Here is a 20287-nt window from a genome sequence, read left to right as displayed (position 1 = left end):
ACTATATGTATGCAAAAACACATTCATGCGGAGGGAGCTGGTAGGAACGTTGGGTTGCTCGGTCAATGGCCAGGGTCAACGGCGGCGTGGTGTATTCCGCAAATATGGCCGACTGTAGGTTAAACGTTGAGTTTTATAAGGGCACCACGGGGTGACCAGCCCCTCCCCACCCAGCCCCACCCCTCCCACCCCCCACCCAGCCCCACCCTCCCCGCCCAGCCCCGCCCCACCATCCCCACCGAGCCCCTCCCCACCGTCCCCACCCAGCCCCTCCCCACCCTCCCCTCCAACCCAGCCCCTCCCTCCCCACCCTCCCCTCCCCACCCAGCCCCTCCCTCCCCACCCAGCCCCTCCCTGCACGACAGACGGACGGACACAATAATCCCCTGTGGGCTGGTGTAACCAGGATGTGCCTACACAAGTATATTGCTATTGCACACGTATACTGTACATGCAAACATGTGTTGAATTACATGGTTAAAACGTTTATAACATTTTACGTGATTTTCCCCCATAAAAAAGCCAGCCAAAAATAATGCCATGCCCCCCCCCCCCCCGTCCATCCCTTCTCCCCCTTTTTCCCGGTCGATACGAAAACAGCTCCAGTTGTTATTGGGCATCGCGGTGTCTGATGGGATTCGAAAGGGTCGGCGGTGAGGCTACTCTGGATAAGCGACGGAAGAATGATGGCCAACGAGCTAACATGAGTCGGGACCCGAGTGTACAATCGCTGCGGAATCCACGAGGAAACCAGAACCGAATTTGATGTGCTTAAATTAATATAATTCAGCGTTATGCGACATGTATAATTCACACATTCTTGCGTGTTTTTTTTATTTTTACCGCAAGGCTCAGTGTCGCCGAGTTCGAGGGAAAGTGCCATTGTGGAGAACGTTTAAAAATGTGAAGAAAAAAAATTCACGTCGGTAATTCATCCTCGATAATATTCGCAATGTCACAAAATTGTTGAGGTCAGTTTCAAACGCCGTGCATTTAATACATCCTCTATTCCACTGGACGTGACATATTGACGTGAATATTTATTTTAAATTTAATTTGCTCGCTCAGCACAAAATTGTACAATACGTCTGCATTTCCTCAAACGTTTATTGTATAATATTTTTTTTTACTTTTCAAGGGAACTTCAGAAGTTTTTCTCTTTGTTATAATTCACCATGAACTGTGAGATGTTTGGTCTTTAATATTTCGCTGTCGTACAACACTTGAGCGTATGCATTCAGTCGGTGTCGGTTTAATATGAATTGTGAACGAGAACATCAACGGTTGTCTCAAATACACACAATCATCCATCATCACCTTCAGCCACGGTCGCCATATCACTGCTGGATGAAGGCCCCCTCCTCAAGCCAGCCGCCGTCTTTCACTATCCCCTGCGATAACCCACCTGGCACCTCCGCCACGAACTGAAATCACCACTCCGCGGGTATCCTCTCAGGGAACACATGCCATTTCCTCAGCTGCCACTCAATCATTGTTCTTGACCACCGGCCATGACTCCTTCTAGCCAGCAGCGTGTCCTGCCCGAGGCCACTTTTAAAAAAAATGTTAACAGTTTGATTGATGTCAAACATTATACGTAAATAAATAAAAATAAGATGCGCTACACATTCATGAATAGGACTGCCTTAAAATATAAAAACGTAAAAACAGGCGACGTTTTGGGCAATGGCCCTCGTTTTTATGTACTGTGAAGAAGGGCCATTTCTCGAATGTTGTTTGTTATATATTTTGTTTCTTTTTAAAGGAAGTGTTATTGCGGAATGCGTTGAGTTTCGTTGCCGTGAATACTATAACATGTATTCTCCAAAGCAACCGTAGCCTCACTTAATGAATTCGCTTGTCCATCTATTTGCGTCCGTGTCCAACAGAACATTCGCCACCAATGTCTAAAGTAATCTCATCCAGAAGCTTTATTTTCGTCCCTTTAGCTATAGATATTTTGTCAATGTGACTTGTGTTTTGACTGTGGGAAGTCACGTGAAATAGCATTCGATAAATAAGTTTCGCCCTGTGACCTGGAGACACCAAACAGTACGAAGCATTGCTTACAAATAGACAAACACAGCGATCATGAGGCTGGGGTTTTCCCGGGGAATATAGAAGCCACTTATTTCTTCTCACAAAGAAGGAAACTTATCTATAATCTCTTGTAATTTGGCTGATTATGTCACCGTGGTTGGGGATAGTCAGCTGAAGACAACGTCAAAACGCAGCGTTCCTGCCAAATCTACACTCAGTTCTGGGCACCGATCCCAGGTGGGGCATCACTGCCGGCACCATTCCGCGCATCGCCTGGCCAATTTTTTTTGATAAATAATCACGACGAATGGCTCACCCCTGACCTTTTTTCTGCGCAGTCCGATGTTATCGAGGGTGACCAGTGCCCATCGGCTACACACGTGGAAATAAAACAGGTAGTTTCCACCTCTAACTGTGGATCAAATCTGGAAATGAGGCGAAAACCCCATCATAGCGGAATAATAGTGCAGGCTGGAAAACCATTTCAAACAACAAAGAAAATGCTATACAAAAAAAATCACACAGGCTTTGTGCGTATGTAGAAACCATCAGTATGTCCTGAAGCATTGTATGCATGTCGAACTTCTCTTGCACTGTACACTGCCAACCATGTTAATTGGAGGTGCGAAGGAAGGACAACAAACTAAACACACAAAGCAATTCTCAGGACATTCGTGTTAAATCTAGATTATTTGAAAGTGCAAAGCCCCAGTGGCTTCCTAATATCGGAAGCAAGAGCGTTCCAGACGGCTACAGAAGCGCGTCTGAAAGCACGCGATGCAGTGACCGTCTTTGTTCGATGGCCAGCCAAAAGCCGCTGCGAGGATGACCGGAGTTTGGCGTAATGGTTTATGGTCCTTGCCGAGATCGCCCAGGCATTGCCGTTCATTTGCGGCGAGCACTTTGTGCGCAATGAGTGTGACCTGAACATTTGTTGCCGTTTCACAGCTTAATTGCTTATCTCCGAAACACGCCGCACGTAAGAAGAATAAGAAGCACTGAAACAACAGCTTATTTTACTCTCCAGGCCTGCCTCCTAATTGTGTGGTTACAGGCACCGCGTGCCAATTTCAGACCGTTTTTCTTGCGCGGTTTGCCGGCGACTTGGTTGAAAGCCTTGGAGAAGTACACACGTGGAGCCATTTAGACAAACGTCGATATTTTGTTTTATTCCAATGGCCCATCTCGGTGGATAGAGCAACAGGGGCGACTGGGTATTAGCTCTCGAGCTCCGACACGGTGCATTCGACCCAAGCAGCCTCATAGCAGGTTAAAGTCAATTCGCATAATCATCTATCCACTGGCTTAGATGAAGTCCTCCTCGAACCGTCGCCATCTCTCACGGTCCTGCGACGGAACGGCGCACGACAAAAAATAAATTACGTATCCCGTTCATCATACGAAAGATTAAATTGAATGGAAACAAAAGGCAACCGACTGCTGAGGCCACTGCTGGAAATAAGGCGTCAACTAGAGGAAATTAGAGGGTATTTGTTTAACTCTTCCAAGCTTGAAAATGATGTATGCATTTAAACTAAATTATGCCAAAAGCACCTGTCCTGCACTTGCCACCTGCACACGAGCTGTGTCTATCGCTGCCATCGCCTCGTTGGGCATCTTCTTGGATGCCACTGTTTTGTTTGTTGATCTCCCTCGTGGAACATTTTCAACAACGTATGGAACAAGGGAGACTCTTCTTGTTAATCACAATGCTTAAACAAAAAACCTGCATTGCACGAGGCACCCAAAAGCCTTGTTCGGCTTCGGCCTTTCACCGCCCAGTCACGAGTGACCTCATAGACCAATGTGTACACAGGTGAGCATTCGTTCGTTTGGCAAGAACATTCACAACTTTCAACTCAAAGCACGAGCAAAATGTTTGTTTTTCCTGCTCAGCATTGAGCCTGTGCTCATCTCTCCATTCACAGCCCTGGGCCAGTGGTGGGAAATGCCCATTCCTACGGCAGGGATGGGTTGTCTGCATAGGTCAACCACTGTTAACTTCCCCACAAAGTTGTGGGGAATAGCAACAAACGAAACACAAAAAGCAGTTCTAAAGAAATGAGCTTTCAATCTAGATGAAGATTTAAAAGTGCATTGCTCCAATGGCCTCCTAATATCACAAAGAAGAGGGTTCCACACTGCCGCAGAAACGCATCTTTAAGCGCGCGATGCGGTTACTGCCTTTGTTGGATGGTTTAGCCAACAGCCGCGAGGATGACCACAGGAGTTCGCGTGATGGTTTAGGCTCCTTGACGAGCTCCGCGAGGTATTGTGGCTTATAATACCTTGCCACCTCCTATTACATGGCTGGGAATCACCGCTCGTCTGACACCCCCCCCACACCCCCCCTGCCCCCCCCCCCCCCCCCCCCACGCCCGCCTCCCTTGGCCGCAGACGGCTCCTGGAGGCCACGCGGCGTGCGAACCAGACGGGCCACTTCCTGTGGGTGGCGTCGGACAGCTGGGGCTCCAAGATCGCTCCCATTCGCAACCAGGAGGACGAAGCAGAGGGCGCCATTACCATCCTGCCCAAGCGCGCCTCCGTGTCTGGTAGGGACGCTCAGACGGAACTTTGGGCACGGTCTCCCGGCCGTATGAACGGACAATCCCGCACCTCCAAGTGGCGAAAGAAATTCAACATCCGTACATACATACAGCAGGGCGATACAATGTTTTTGGCCTGTGACAATTTGCACCCATTCTAGCCCCCCGCGATTTGATGAATTGTCATGATTTGGGATAGTTATTCGAAAAATAGAAATATTTGTTACTGTTTTAAAAAGTCCGTCTAATATTGTGATGAATATTAGCACCCCTTTTGGCTGCAGGGGTCAATTTATACACGTGTATAGCTCGTGTACAATTAACAGCACGTTGCTCATGGGGGGGGGGGGGTTGTTTCACCATACTTCACCACGCTGGTTGGTGAAGAGGAATGGGGGTTCAGGACCGGTTCAGATATCATGTGACAATGATGTTAGCCACGGCCGGAAATCAAACTCCGTTGGCCGGGCTCGTATTGCAGCACGTTAACCACTGCGCCACCGCTCCAATGAATACAATGAATAAAAAGAGAATTCTCCCATGCACACGATTCAATGAATGTGTCGTGAGCATAAAACCGTGCTTTAATTGGTGAATCATCGATCGCATCGTTACACCCCCCCCCCCCCCAACGTTCGGCCCTCAACAGTTTGGTTGAACAGCAGTAAGCCGTGCACACAGGTGTTTGTATCAAATAGGAACGCGTGCCAAGTCATCAACTGTGAATTGGACTCACCAGGTGTTCTGTGTATCTCGTGTCCTAGTCGATGGTTCTTCTGCCACGCACCTGGGCCAGACATAAAAAGCCCGGCTCCGTGTTAGAATGAATCCGGCACGGGTTTTTTGTTTTTCTTTCTTTTACTGCCACCGCCAGGAGGTGTAATTAGATTTCACAATTTTCACCACGGTGGGTGTCGATACGGCGGCGCATTACTGCGGATGCATTGCACACCTTCGCCGTTGATGGGGAAACTTTAGGAAGAAATCAATACCAACCTCCAGAGCACATTGCCGTGTGGATTCTAAATGGAGTATGGGGTTGGAGCTGTATTTCCACACACTAATTATAGGGCCGCTCATTTTTCAAAAGAGTTGGAGTATCAACCCCCCGTTTAGGTTCTTGGTTGTTCCGTAAGGCACGTCAGGCTGCGCACACAATTCAATATGCGGCACGCAAACTCGCTCCGAATTAAACAACGTATAAAACATCGCACCGGCCAGGCTACGATTGGTTGGATTTTATTATCAATTGCCGTATAATACGTCTACATTCATAATTTAAACAGTTGCATTGGCATTTTTTACTTGACTTGAATTTTCTATGCTCACAAGACAATAATATCTTGCAAACTACGTATGCTTCGTGCACATCAGGTCATCTACGTAACACTGCCCCCTCACCCCCACCCTTGGGGTCATACAGTTATTCAGTTTTAACGTCCCATGTGAAACGTACCCCAGTTTATTTTGTCCGGATCACAGCATTTTGTTTTGCCTCTTTTACACACACAAGCATGGCGCTATCCGCTCGTCGCCTTTATGTGCCACGAATGGGGGGGGGGGCCATCACGCAAAACGCCATCGATTTCATATATATATATGTTTTATCACGAGGCAGTGTTGTTGACGAGCGTGTTGAGTTTGTGTTCGTCGTTAACTGTTCCTGCGCACTGCTGCCAAATAATTTGCTTCGTTCGACCATCGATTGCAATGTATTTCACCCGACGCACCATCGTGACGCACCTGCGTTTCACAGGGGTAGCACACTCGCGACGATGCTCCCTGGGATCATAAAATTCGACACCGGACCGCTCGTTTTGCACAACAGAACTGCTCTAACTATTATTATTCCTCTTGACCCCGTTACCCCCACCCCCTTGCTGTTTTACCGGCACGGTTGCCCCTCTGAGCAACATTCGCCTAATAGACCGGATGAGCAAACCCCCCCTCCCCTTGACCCACCGTGAATGATATTGGCTGGCGCCGAGCAAGCCTCCGCGTTGTTCGACCTCTCGCACCCGCAGAGTTCGACAAATACTTCACGTCCCGTACGCTGGAGAACAACAGAAGGAACGTTTGGTTCGCCGAGTTCTGGGAGGAGAACTTCAAATGCCGGCTGAGCCGCCACGGAGCAAGGCAGACCGTGCACGCCAAAAAATGCACCGGTAAGTCCTTGATGCACTTTGTGTTTTATTCGTCAGGGTTGGCCTGGCCGGTGGCTCAGAGATCAGAGCGTTGAGCGCTGAGCTGGTGACGCTGAGATCCTGGGTTTGAAATCCAGGCAGACGCTTGTGATTAACGCCGGGTTTCTTAGGGGTTCCTGAGCCTGAGAACATTGCCTGTCATCGGGTGATCAGGTAGACGTCTTATGACATTTTAAAACAGAGATCTGGGCACCGACTTATTGCAATTGAGATCTGAGGTTTGTTTGCATTCAGGATTCAGCCATGTGGGATTGAAAATTGGGTTCTCAAGTGCAGTAAGTTAATGGTATTATCCCAGTTATACAAACGACTGCACGTAAAAAAACCATCACGATAAATTTGGTTCTAAACTTAATTACATTAATGTATAGCTCTGATAATTAAACCGCCATTTGATGAACATTATTCTCAATGGCAGGGCAGGTGGGAAAGTGTTGTTGCCTAATGTATGGGACAGCCGTCACTTGAAGGCATCTCAGAGGTGTTTCTGTAGCATCCACTTCCGTGGCCAGTTCAGAAGCAAAGGGCTGCTCTGCAAGAGATCCGAGTTTGAAACTCCGTCTCGTTACCAGTGGCACAGTCGTGATGCTACAAATATTTTTTTGTAAACATTTGACTTGAAAAACCTCCGCATTTTATCACGAACGTATTAAATATAGATCTTTAATACTTGGGGACGAGCGCAGAAGAGTAATGACACGCGTGCCCTTTGATTTAGCTCCGTTCATGCGCGAGCAGCAAGTACACACTTCGGGAGACGTTACGCGTTCCTATTTTGTTTGGCAGGGAAATAAAACGTTTTTAAAATACACACGTGGAACGAAATACAAACGAAATATACACTCATGTTATAACAATGACGACGAAGACAATTGTCGCCACTGTATCTCTGCAGCAAGAAACACCCTGACGTACGTTGCCGCGAAGGGCCATCGTTCGCAAGGCTCGTCCATGCAATATTAATCACAGGGGCGTTCGCGAGGCTGTCAATAGTTAAGCTCGCGCGGTTTCCGTACGACGCTTTCGCCCCGCCGAGGGCACTGGGTTCGAAACGTCGGTGTAGGCCCGTGCCTCACTCGGCGTCTGTCACGTGGCCCTGCTCTCTGCAAAACTCACAGCCCAGCAGAGACGACCTCCCCCCCCCCCCGGTGGGATCAACTAGTCACCCTTAACCACTGCCTTCTGCGAGCGTCGTCAGAACCGAAGGGAGATTCGGTCCGTTTTCGGTGCTGCGTTTGGCCGCGTCTCACGAGACGGAGGGGGGCACGGGAATGCGGCGTCAGGTGAAGTCTCGTGGACCCATCGCGAAGCAGGGCTGGTCAACACAGATCGAGGATCTTCTTGGTTCTTTCGGTAAAGGCACGTAGAAGGGAAACAATAAAACAATAAAAATAAAACATAATAAAATAATTCTCACGACGTTTCGGCCACAACGCAATCAGCCATCCTCAGGTGAAGAATGAAACACCACCAAGCTTGGAGCGTATATTTAAGCTGGTGGTGTTTCATTCTTCATTCTTCACCTGAGGATGGCTGCTTGCGTTGTGGCCGAAACGTCGTGAGAATTATTTTATTATGTTTTATTTTTATTGTTTTATTACTTCCCTTCTACGTGACTTTACCGAAAGAACCAAGAAGATGAATCCCTGCAGTCACGAAAGCTTGAAATCCCGAACAAAACGACGATGTTGAGTGAAGACTGCTGAGGTGAACTTTGGACATAATCCCAGCAAAGGCCTTCATCCAGTCAAAGGCTGTGGAATGTACGATTGATACGATGTATGATGTATTGTGTGTCTTTGTGTGCCGTGCCGGCCTTTAGAGGTTATCGCTAGCAGCACTTGCCCCCAAAAGTCTGTTAAGGCTAACACGGGTATCTTTTTCTTTGTGTGTGTGTGTGTGTATGTAGCAGGGATGTAACGATATAGCGTGCTGCGTTACGAATCCGCCTACGCGAATTCCTGCTCACGAATAAACACCAGTGACAATAATCTAAATTGGTCCTGGGCCTCCACTAGGTCGACTCAGCCTCAACTCAATACTTGGTGCAGAATGTAAACATCATCACTAGGGGCTTGGCGTGGTGCTTGGCCACCCATCCCTTCATGTGCCGTACCAGCATCCATAGGTGCTCGTTGACAGCACTCGCCTCAAAAAGTCTGCTGAGGCTAAATGGAGTATCTTTGTCTTTGTGCGTTGGTGGAGGGTTGGGAGCGGTGGCACGGTGGTTAGCGCGCCGCGCTGCGAACCCAGCGAGCCGAGTTTGATTCGTGATCGCAACTGACATCGGCGGTGTGTGATATCTGGCCTGGTCCCTGTGCTTCCACTAGGTCGACTCAGCCTCAAAATTAATGGTGTAAGCCTTAAGTGCTTGGGAGACAAAGGCGGCGCTGGCGTGGTGCTGGCAACACCGTCTGCCTTGTGTGTTGTGCCGACCTTTCTAGGCGCTCATTAACAGCGCTTGTCATTACATTCTGTGAATGTTTGCGGGGCGAGGGGGGGCGTATATGGGATGCGTGTGTGTGTCAACGTCAGCGCCGGGAGACAAAAGGAAATGACCACACGTACTGGCCTGGCCTAATAGGTGCTCGCTAACAGCGCACACTTCGGTCTGCGAGGCTAGACAGGACAAGGGTATTACAGGGAATGTTTGGGTACGTGTGGGCAACGGAGACGAACGGGTTAAACGGCTGCGGCTTGGTAATGGTTTGTGCCTGTTTTTGTTGGCATTTCCATGGATAATTAGGCCCCCGGCTCTTTGGGGCACAATTATGGGTACGGGCATAAATTACATATAAGAGAGTCAGCATGTTTTTTTTTCGCGCGCGTTTCCGTTACATTTATCCATCTGGGCAATGCAATTTAAAGTAAAACTACCAAAGTAGGGTTTAACACACAGAGGCGCAATCCAAGCCCAGTGGCTTCCACATTTAGCAAGTCATCCTCACCATCATCGCCATCCGCCACAATCAATCCCCTGCTGGATGAGGGCCTTCCCCAGATCACGGTTCTGCGATGCAACAGAATGCATAGCCACCTGGCCCACGAGCTGGTTTCTTCGTTCCATCTGGCCCGGCGGACGTCAACTTGGATGCATTTCATTCATTGGCAGCCACTCCACCACTGTTCTTGACAATTGGCCACCATCACAGTATTCCCCCATTGGTGGTAGTACATGACACAGCGTCTCGCCCCGAGCTTTAAGTGCTCTGATACGTGCATTGTCTTTGTACTGTTCGCCTTTTGGCGCTGTCCTCTGGTCTGACATTGCTGAGATGGGGCTATAAAGAAGTCTGTCTCTGGTGTAGGCCAATCAGTATCAAAGACAATGCTTATATATTATCAGAGCATGTTTGTTTGCATGTTCACCACAAGTACGTGTGGTTAATGCAGACTTGATAACTTGTAAAAGGTGTCTGTTGGGTGTTTGAACATCTTAACACCTATCGTATTGCCAGAAAAGATAAAGCCTCTTCTTATTTTTCATAGTACATGTCCGTTATTACGCATTTTAAGTAAAACATAAAAAGAGTACAGTTGGCGTGAGCATGTCGAATTTAAATCAGGCAATACTTTTATTTGCCTAGAATGACAAATGGTTCAGATTTTATCTGGGAGGATCGACAATATTGGGGTCTCATCTCGAAATTGGGCTGTGGAGGTGCCAGCGACGGCTGCCAATGGGATGATTATTTGGCGGCTTGAGGAGTGACTGCGAACTCTGGGTTTATTCAATTCACGCCCTCGCGACTTGATGGACTGTCACGTATTAGGGTCTCGATTCAATTAAATAATTGTTTTTTTTGGTTAAGCATTGTGGTGAAATTAGTGGCCCGCGAGTAGCTGCCGCGACCACGTGATCACATGACACACACACATCGTACGTGAGTCGGAAACACCACAACATTCTCACGCATGTGATTCTAATTAACTTTCGTTCGGAGCACCTGTTCAAGCTCTGTTGAGAACCTCCAAATTATCACAATTGGCAACGTACGGTGCGACAGAAGTTCAGCATACACACATGACAATCTTTGACATCTTATCAAGATTTACATAGCGCCTTTCTGCAAGGCGCTTTAGAGCAATTATGAAATTGCACATAGGATGATAACGATTTGAAATGAAGGAGTGGGTTATTGTGAGCGATGGTGAAGTTTTAACGATGGTAGAAACGAGGAGGGAATTGATCAGGGGAGGGGTTGGGTTAGGCCTGGTCGTAGCTGGGCGGCGGCTGAAAAGTAATGAGGCATTATTGCATTGGGAAGACAAAGGCGGTCGGCGAGGGGCAGGAGCCGGGAGGGGAAGGAGGGGGGAACCGCGAGCAAGTCCACCTCACCGCAGTCAAACTGCATTGGGAGCCAACGGAGGGATTGGCGTATCAGGGAGTGGTATGGTGTCATATACGCGCGTGGGTGACAGATCTGGCAGTGGCATTCTGGGCCATCTGGAGTCTGTCCGCTGTTGAAGTGATTTGGCGGCGAGGCCGTGGGGAAGGAAGTTGCAGCAATCGAGTTGAGATGCAACGGACGCGTGGGTGAGTGTTTGAGAGGATTCCCCCACACCCTCTGCACCCCCTCCCCTCTGCCTTCCCCAATCCCTCACTGCCGACCGATAACCCTGATTTCAATTGAGTGCTATCCCCTTTTTATGATTGCATCATCTACGTTGTTTTGAAAGTTCCCCGATCTGTTGAGCCGTTGACCCTGTGTGTATGTACCGCACGTTGAACTTCTTTCGCCACCGTACGTAGCCAACTGCGCCAATCGGAGGTGCGGGGGAAGGACAACAAACAAAAGACAAAAATCAGTTCTAAAAAAGAAATGAGCTTATGCATACATGATGGGTTTACGTATGTGTAGTGAGTCACGTCGGAGACACTAATAGTAGGAGGCACATACGTTTATTCGACACTTAAACAATTCTGTTCACACACGCGATAACTACAGACAGGTCAGGACAGCCGGCACGCTGCCTGACCCACAAAGTCGAGGAGACGAAGATGTAGCACGACGGGTTCCATTCCAAACGACAGCCCCGATACAGCCTCGGGACATCCCTTTGATGCCCCCCAGCGTGGCCTGGCTCCGCCCTCGGCCACGCCCCCTTCTGGAACCTACCAGAAGGTTCTGGGCTATACCCCACGTGTCCCCTCTGTTAAATTTGCCCTACATGCCTTACCCCGGCCTATCACGTGCCCTGTTAGCCGACCAGGCTTCTACGTCCTCAGATGCCCTCTCTCTGCCAGCACTACGCACCCGAGTAACCCATTCCATGGCACTGCATGCTCTTCTGGCAGATCGGCTGCTCCGCCCACAATTCCCCTCTCTGTCAGTAAACAGCGCTGCGCGCCGTAGTGACCCATTCTATTTCAACACATATGTATGATGAGTTTATGTATGTATGACATGTAGAGCCATTCCCTTCCTCTTCACAGCAGCACACGTTCCTTGTCACATGGGCACGACGAGACGAGCGATGCTTAGTATCGCTCGGGGGGCTTCTAAAGAGCTCCATTAAGCTTTGGGTGTGGCTTTTACAAACCCTCGTGGTCACAGAGGAAGGCAGTGGTCAGCACGCGCTATCCAACGATGTATGGAAGCACACCGGCAAAGATTCAGCGGCTATTTTTAAAACTCGTCATCATCGGCCATGGTCAGTCCACCACCGGACGAAGGCCTCCGCACGCCACTCCTGCGATCTATCGATGTAACGATCCAGCTAGCGCGAGTCAACTTCAGTTGCTCCGCCTGCGTGTTGAACGTCCTCTCTGGCGTGTCCTCGTTTAGCTTCAACCGCCAGCGGTTATCCCTTCTAGCAACGTGGGATGCCCAAAGCCAAATTACAGTTTTGTTCTCCTATAATGCTGTGTTTTTCATTGGATGCAACGCGATCGAGTGAACGGAACTACGTCGCAGCGCGAGTAGGAATAAGCGTGTCGTATGGCTGCCTCGGCATAGCATCATCACACAGAGTGGGATGCTGCTGGATGCTCTAGATGCAACCCACGCGCATCGGTCTTTGTTCAGCCTGCGTAAGAATCTCACGTGTTACCGCGGACCGTGCTTTACCCTACATTACATATAATTTATCATCACGCGGTTTTTCCATTACGCGGTGTTCTACAGCAACGCAGGAGAACAGACTTCAATTCTCTTTATGGTCTATATAACATCACTAACTCGCCGCGTTGTATGCTCTCGAATCCACGTGTTCCGCTTGCTGTCTCTCAGTGTTCATTACAAGCGTGCACCTCTCCACACTTCTTCAGGCACTTTCCAGCCTTTCCATATTTCTCCGTCACTATTCGCGACTCCGATCCACATTCAGCGATGGGTTAAATGACATTCCCATATAATGTCTGTATTTTCAGAAGTTTGGACGGTTCTGCGATAATGCTCCTCCGATTAGCACGGTCGGCTACGTACGGTGCGAAGGAAGTTGAACACACGTAGCGGAATTTTTTTTATTTTTATCACAAGAACAATGCAGGCGATGCAATGGGCCCTGCAATGTATCGTAAACATCTTTAGAAGCTCTGAACGCCGATATAATGCTTGCGTCCAATTTTATGATCGTCAGGTTCAGTCCAACGGTTGTAATTCCACGACCGTGGAATTGACCGTATACAGATATTCCATCTTTTTGTCATTTATGTGTTTTCTTTTATACCTAATGAGGTTTTATACCAGATATTAAATAATAAAAAGTAACGATTTTATCTTGCTTGAATCTCCAGCTACTTGTGGCTGTATTATTTGGCAGACTGACACCAGAACGCGATCCCCATTGTGTGTTCTGCTGTGTAAATTGCACATCAATCAGTTGAATTCATCCACTGCCTTGTCACCTGCATAGCCGCCCACTTAAGCCTCGTCCACAAATTCCTATTGAGGAGCCCCTTGTGGCTTTATCCTTCACGTCTGTCGACGAGCGATGGCCTGGTTAGCACGAAGCCTCACGGGTCCGGTTCACGAACATTCGAGTGCAGAGGTCATATTTCCTGACCTTCTGTTCTCAGCCTGCCTTAGGCTTGGCGTGACACTGCCTTGGTGAGGGAACACGTGAGTAGAACTCCATTCTGTGTCTCCAAATGTGTCCTCGTGGCGTGCTCTTGCCAATGACATCGAGTGATCCAGCAGCTGTCGATTAGGAAGGCTGGCTCTGCGGACGAGACCAAACTTGTAATGAGGCGCCGCACGCAACTCGCTCGCTCTCGAAGTGAGAGCGAGAGAGAGAATGGCTCGAATGTGCGAATGTACTGTGTGTATGTTGGACTTCTTTCGCACCGTACGTAGCCAACCAGGCTAAATGGAGATGCGGGGGAGGTACAACAGACTAAAGATAAAAAGCAGTTCTAAACAAATTAGTTTTCAATCCAGAATTGAAAGACCACTGCTCCAGTGGCTTCCTAACGGCCGCAGAAGCGCATCTGAAAGCGCGCGATTCGGTGACCGTCTTTGTTCGATGGCAAAGCAAAGCCGCTGCTGCTGCTGCGAGGTTGACCAGAGTTCACGCGATGATGGTTTATGCTCCTTGACGGGATCAGCAAGAAGGTGTTGTGGTTAATTTTCGGCAAGATGAACAGGAAAGGCAGCAGCAGCACCCAGGCCGTGAGCTGGCGCCGAATTTTCGGCAAGATGAACAGGAGAGGCATCAGCAGCAGCAGCACCCAGGCCGTGAGCTGGCGCCGAATTTTCGGCAAGATGAACAGGAAAGGCATCAGCAGCAGCAGCAGCAGCCAGGCCGTGAGCTGGCGCCGAATTTTCGGCAAGATGAACAGGAAAGGCAGCAGCAGCAGCAGCAGCCAGGCCGTGAGCTGGCGCCGAATTTTCGGCAAGATGAACAGGAGAGGCATCAGCAGCAGCAGCAGCCAGGCCGTGAGCTGGCGCCGAATTTTCGGCAAGATGAACAGGAAAGGCAGCAGCATCAGCAGCAGCCAGGCCGTGAGCTGGCGCCGAATTTCCCCCCAAGCTTTTCAGTCTAAAGACGATCGAAACTCGTCCAGAGCTGTCTTGCTGCTTGATGCTCTTGGTCTGGAAAGACAATATTCTGGGACGATGCAGGATGCAGAGGATCCGTTTCAATCAATCACTTGAGAGGATCTCAGAGGTAACCACGATACGCTCCCTCGCGGGCTGTTCTAAAACACAAAGGGTTGGCGCTGCTCTGAGATTTCCGAACAGATTGTTCATCTCGCGAGACATGATGCCGATAGCACAATTGGTATGAAATTGGGTAAAAAGGGCACAAATGGATAGGAATCAGATTGAATTGCCCTATTCTGATTTTGTTTTACTCTTTCTTGATATTTGCTGAGTTGTAGTGGTCGCATATTATCGTCAGACTCCGCGTGCTTTGTAGTCCTCACGTTGTACAGAGATTGCGATGATTAAGATCATACTTTTTGACAGAACTTGTTCATCACTGCCTTACACTGCCCAGCCACTAGGCTTACGCCATGCACCGCCAGATCAGTGCATGAAGAAATATAAGTATCGCTGTCTGTGGTGTCACTCCGCTCCAGCCTTTAATTTCAAGCAACGTGGAACACAATGTTAGCAATTGACCAATCACAGCCCTTTGTAAATGCACTGCTCGATGAACACCTTTCCATGCCACGTCGGCGATCAGGGTTATGTGACTTTAACGATGTGTTCAGCGTGAGCCGAAGGGGCGACTCAGGACCTGTTCAGATATCACTTACCACTGATGTTAGCCATGGCTGGAATATAAACTCAGCATGCTGGGTTCAACATGGAATGCAGGAGTGCAATATATGGGCTCAACTACATTTCTGTGAGCTGCGGTGCGCTACATTCCCTGCCATTCAATTTGTATGCGATTCATTTGGAGGGTGCGACCAGCGGTGAAATCGTTCAGATCATACTGAATACAGTATCTCCCTCTCCGAGTACGATCAGCGGGTGGGGTTCAGTTGTGGCGTGGGGTTGAGTGTCACCTCCGCCGTTCGGGGAGGGCAATGATGAAGCCACTTGTCAACATCGTGAGCGAAAGACGTCGCCCATGAGCACGCTGACGCCACTCGGCTGCTCTCCGATACAGTCACACGATGCTGGGCAGCGGCGTCCGTCGTCGGCATGGGGCCCTGGCACTACAAGTGAAATTTGTGGGGGGAGGGTTGCCTCGCCAATTACCTTCGACGTAACGCGTCGTCTGTGCTTCTCCAGGAAGCGTGGTTGCCTCTGGTGCAGTTGCACTGCCTGTACACTCGATAGCTACGCCACTGGGTTCTATCTTACTCCATTGGTATTCTCGCAGACGATTCGTTCTGTGATAGTCTTTGGACGTATACGAAAGTCTATGGGTTTGCGTTAGTCTGTGGGTCCTATGCCAGTCGATGGGTCTCTTATGCGAGTCAACAGGTCGCTATGTAAGTGTATGGATCTCAGTGGTGTAGCGTGGTTGGCATGGGCCCTGGTGCAAGGAATGAAAATAGGGCCCTCCCCTGTCCAATGTTCTCCCTCGTTGTAGCCTGGTACCTGGATCCATCCGGGCAGTGCATCCTGGGGCAATTGCAGCGCCTGCACACTCGATGGTTATGCCACTGCTGCCGTATCCGTCAGCCAGGTCCTGCCGTCAAATTAAAAATTTTGCTTATTTTGGGGGCGGGAGCACTGGACAGGGATAGTTGCACGCACGCCACATCGCCTCCGCCACGAGTGTTTTATCTGCTTAATTTCCCCGCACCGGATAGGCGAGAAATTTCTCCATTAAGGCAGCGCCTTTATTTATTTACGCATTCACTCCGCTCGCACGTTTATTTATCCATTTATTTACTGCCGACTCGGGCGGCTAATCTTAACGGTGCGCGTCTCCGCGACGCTGCCGAAACGACAGGCCGCTCTTTAGCGATCCTGCGGGGACTGCTCGATTCGTGAGAATTACGATCTCGTTTTTTCAGTCGCGCGAGGAGTTTCGTGGGGCTGGTTTGGGGGGGGGGGGAGTATAACGCGCCGCTGCCTTGTGCCGCTGTGTATTTTTTAACGAGCCCTCATCATCTTCTTGGTTCTTTCGGTAAAGTCATCCATTCTACGTGACTTTACCGAAAGAACCAAGAAGATGAATCCCTGCAGTCACGAAAGCTTTAAATCGAAATATGAGCCCTCATCATGCTCAGAGGGCAGGCGGGCGCAGAGGCTCTCGTCGAAGAGGGCGCGCGTAAAACTTTGCCTCCGCTTACGCATTTCGCGTGTGCATTGGACGTACGTCGAACTTCTTTCGCACCGTACGTAGTCATCCGCGATAATCGGAGGCGCAGTTGAACGGACTACAACCTGAACACCAAAAAGCAGTTCGAAAGAAATGAGTTTTGAATCTGGATGATTTAAAAGTGCATATCTCCCGGTGGCATCCCAATATCGGACGCGAAGAGCGTTCCAGACGGCCGCAGAAGCACATCTGAAAGCACGCGATGCAGTGACCGTCTTTATTCGATGGATAGCCAAAGGCCGCTGCGAGGATGACCGGAGTTTTCGCGATGGTTTATGTGGCTTGACGAGATCGGCAAGGAATTGTGGTTCATTTGTCGCAAGCACTTTGTGTGTAATGAGTGTGACCTTATCATCTATTAGTTCGACAACCGGAAGCCCATGCACGACACGTGCCAAAGCATTTTGTTTACACTGCAGCTTGGTAAAAAAAAATCCCAGACGTCCCGTAGAGTAGTGAGTTGCAATAATCGAGCCTTGTCATAACTATGCTACATGCCACCGCTGTGCTGTAGTAAGCCACTGTAAATATGCGTGTCTTGTCATTTCAAAAGAAAATTCATGCATGCATTGATGTTAATGGCAGTCAGTTTGAACATTTCTTAAAATAAAATAAATAATCCCATTTGATTTGTTAAAAGAAATATAATAACCCGATGTGTCCTGACTTTTGGGCCACCCAGTATAATATATATTACATTTATATTATTGTGCTTTCATTTTGATTAACTTATTGATACGCAGTATTTGTTTCATGGGGTAGAGTGGTGGAAAACCCAGTGGTTCAAATCACCCACGCGATCAACATGGTGTGAGGGAGACTTTCACCTAGCAATGGAGTGTGATTGTTCAGCGTCCAGAGGAGCTTTACATTTTGACGTTGTAACTATTGTATCATTATCGGTTATGCTACAACAACATAAAACGGCTTTTTAATTCTTAAAAGCACAATAAAACTTGAACTCGCACTGGTTAGGCGGAAACATTCTCAGCACAAAGTCACCGACGGTCCGTCCAGGATAGAGAGTTGAGAAACAGTGAAAATTCAGACGAGGCAAAAATCTACACGATTACACGTTTGCACTCAACATAATTCATCATTTGTTAATACGTCTTTAATGGCCCCTTAGCACTTAGCATGTTGTGCAGAATAATTTCAGGATTAGCATAAAGTGAGTCAAATTTGCTGCAGCCAATTCTGTTGATTCAGGGGTCGTGAGTGTGTAATTTCTTGAACATAAGCAATGATTTTTTTTTACATCTAAATAATATTATTTTAAATATATTTAACTGCGTGGTCTTCTCCCACAGTTCTATTCCAGTCGTGCTATCGATGGCATGCCGTTATGTGTCAATTCGTAAATCCTGCAGAGCAGTGCACCACCTCTACGAGTGAATGGCCCATGGAAGGAGATGTCACAGAACTAATTCGGAGATCCCGTAAACTGACCTCTTAGAGATATTAAGTGCATGGAAATAAAAAAAATAGTTACATATATTATATATTGAAAAAGAAAGTTTTGCAAAAATGCAAACCAAACTTAATTAATATGATGGCTTTTGTGCACTAATTGTTGACGAGGCTATCCTCATCAGCTCACAACAGGGGTGGCTGAAACCCAGATTCAAACCCAGGCTCTCAGTCACGCTGGCACAAAACTCTGACCTCTGAGCCACCTGTCGACATCTGCAAAACAACACCAATTAAAATAAAAGTTAATGCCTGCACAATATGCTGCGTGTCAGCTTCACGTTAAGATCATTAACAGTGGCGGAAGAGACGTGAACACATACTGAGTTTCTCAGCGAGCCATGTGGTGTTACAACAAAACCCTTTACAAAGCTTTCCATACCTCCCACTCCAGAGGTCACACATCAAACCTTCAATTAACACTTCCAATCTGCACAAAAGCATAATTTAAAAAAAAATCTACCTTCGCTGCAGGCAATTAGACCACGTTCTGGCCCTGACTGGAGACTACAATTTGTAAAAGGAGGACGAGGCTATCTGTGCTGAAACAGCCACGGCAGAGACAGAACTTCTGCCATGACCGTCGCTGGCTCATGCGCCGCTTGCTCCGCCGAGCGCCGTGCGCGCGAATGGAAACTCGCACGCTTCGCAAGGCGTCGAGACGCTTCGTAGGGGGTCACTGCTCAGTCGTGTTCAGACGAGAAGAGGAGAGTCTTGCGTGTGAACTCGTGAATGGGAAGGGGCTCAGCAGTGCAGACGGCGAGAGAAAGGGGACTGACTATGTTGAACTTGGAGAACTTCGTATGCACACCGTACGTAGCCATCCGCGCTAATCAGAGGTGCAAAAGGCAGGAACGGCGCGTGAGCGGGTGACTGGCCAACACCACGCCCGGCCACCTTTGTCCCCTCGTGGCGATGTTTACACGTCGCACGAGGTACTCATTCGAGGCTGAGTCGACCTTGTTGAGGCCCAGGACGGGTTCAGATAGTCGTCCCCACCCACACCATCACCCACACCAACAGCCACTCGCCTTCACTACCCACGCGCGCTACTGAGCGAAGGTTGACGAGCTCTTTGGCAGAAGTGGAGAGCACGCATATGGGGCGAGAGTGAGATGAGGACTGGCAGGCGGGGACCCAGTTCAATGAATGATCTCAAAGACAGCGAGGGCAATCTTCCGCGACTTGACGCCTCTGTACGATGGAAACATGCCAACTGTTTTTGTACAGAGCCGCGAGATGCGGTCACATATAACTCCCCATTGCATCGCATTGCAATGCATACTCGCATAGAGCCACAGACTCACATTGTGTAGAAGTGCAATAACAACAACCGCCGTTCACCACTAAGTGGCAGTGACCGTGACCATGACGCCTGTGCCAGGCTCAGTGCACTTTGAGGCAACGTGAAGTGTCGAAGGCTCGCTGGCAGGAGATCACGGGACAGAATCAGGTGCCCTTGGGTTGGCTGGCTGAGATGGTGGGCAGATGCACCAACTGTGCTCCCGACTGTGCCAACTCTCTGCGTTTTATCCGCCCAGTACTCTGCCCGTAGTTGTGAGCGTCGCTCCTCTGCCCTCAGTTGCTGCTGGAGGGCGATTTGTTTCCAACTCCCCAGCAGCATCCCTCACGAACTTCCTCCAGAGGCTGATCTTAACACCGCTGGTACCGGTCATTGTAAATTCCAATCAACTCCACATCTTACCGGATACCACATCAGTCCATCTCTTCCCTAGCCCATGCAATAGAATCATCAGTGCAATGAACTCACATTGACACCCATGGTTTTTTTTG

The 20287-nt window shown here is 48.9% G+C and overlaps 1 protein-coding gene across 6 annotated transcripts in view; it reads left to right on the top strand.

Annotated features, from left to right (window-relative positions):
- GRM8 (glutamate metabotropic receptor 8) overlaps positions 1 to 20287 on the top strand; it is a 120256-nt gene that overhangs the window by 47412 nt on the left and 52557 nt on the right. For all 6 annotated transcript variants that reach the window (XR_009755942.1, XR_009755943.1, XM_061562823.1 and 3 more), the window contains exons 5-6: positions 4438 to 4592; positions 6611 to 6751. Coding sequence is in view for 4 of the 6 variants with exons in the window: in XM_061562823.1 (XP_061418807.1) it covers positions 4438 to 4592; positions 6611 to 6751 (296 nt within the window). In the remaining 2 variants the exon portion in view is untranslated. The remainder of the gene's footprint in view (positions 1 to 4437; positions 4593 to 6610; positions 6752 to 20287) is intronic.

This window comes from Lethenteron reissneri, chromosome 30, assembly GCF_015708825.2.
Source record: "Lethenteron reissneri isolate LAM-NWPU_2019-01 chromosome 30, ASM1570882v1, whole genome shotgun sequence".
NCBI classification, from domain to species: domain Eukaryota; kingdom Metazoa; phylum Chordata; class Hyperoartia; order Petromyzontiformes; family Petromyzontidae; genus Lethenteron; species Lethenteron reissneri.
The sequence above is the reverse complement of the archived record's forward strand: the minus strand, read 5'-3'. Positions and strand labels throughout refer to the sequence as shown.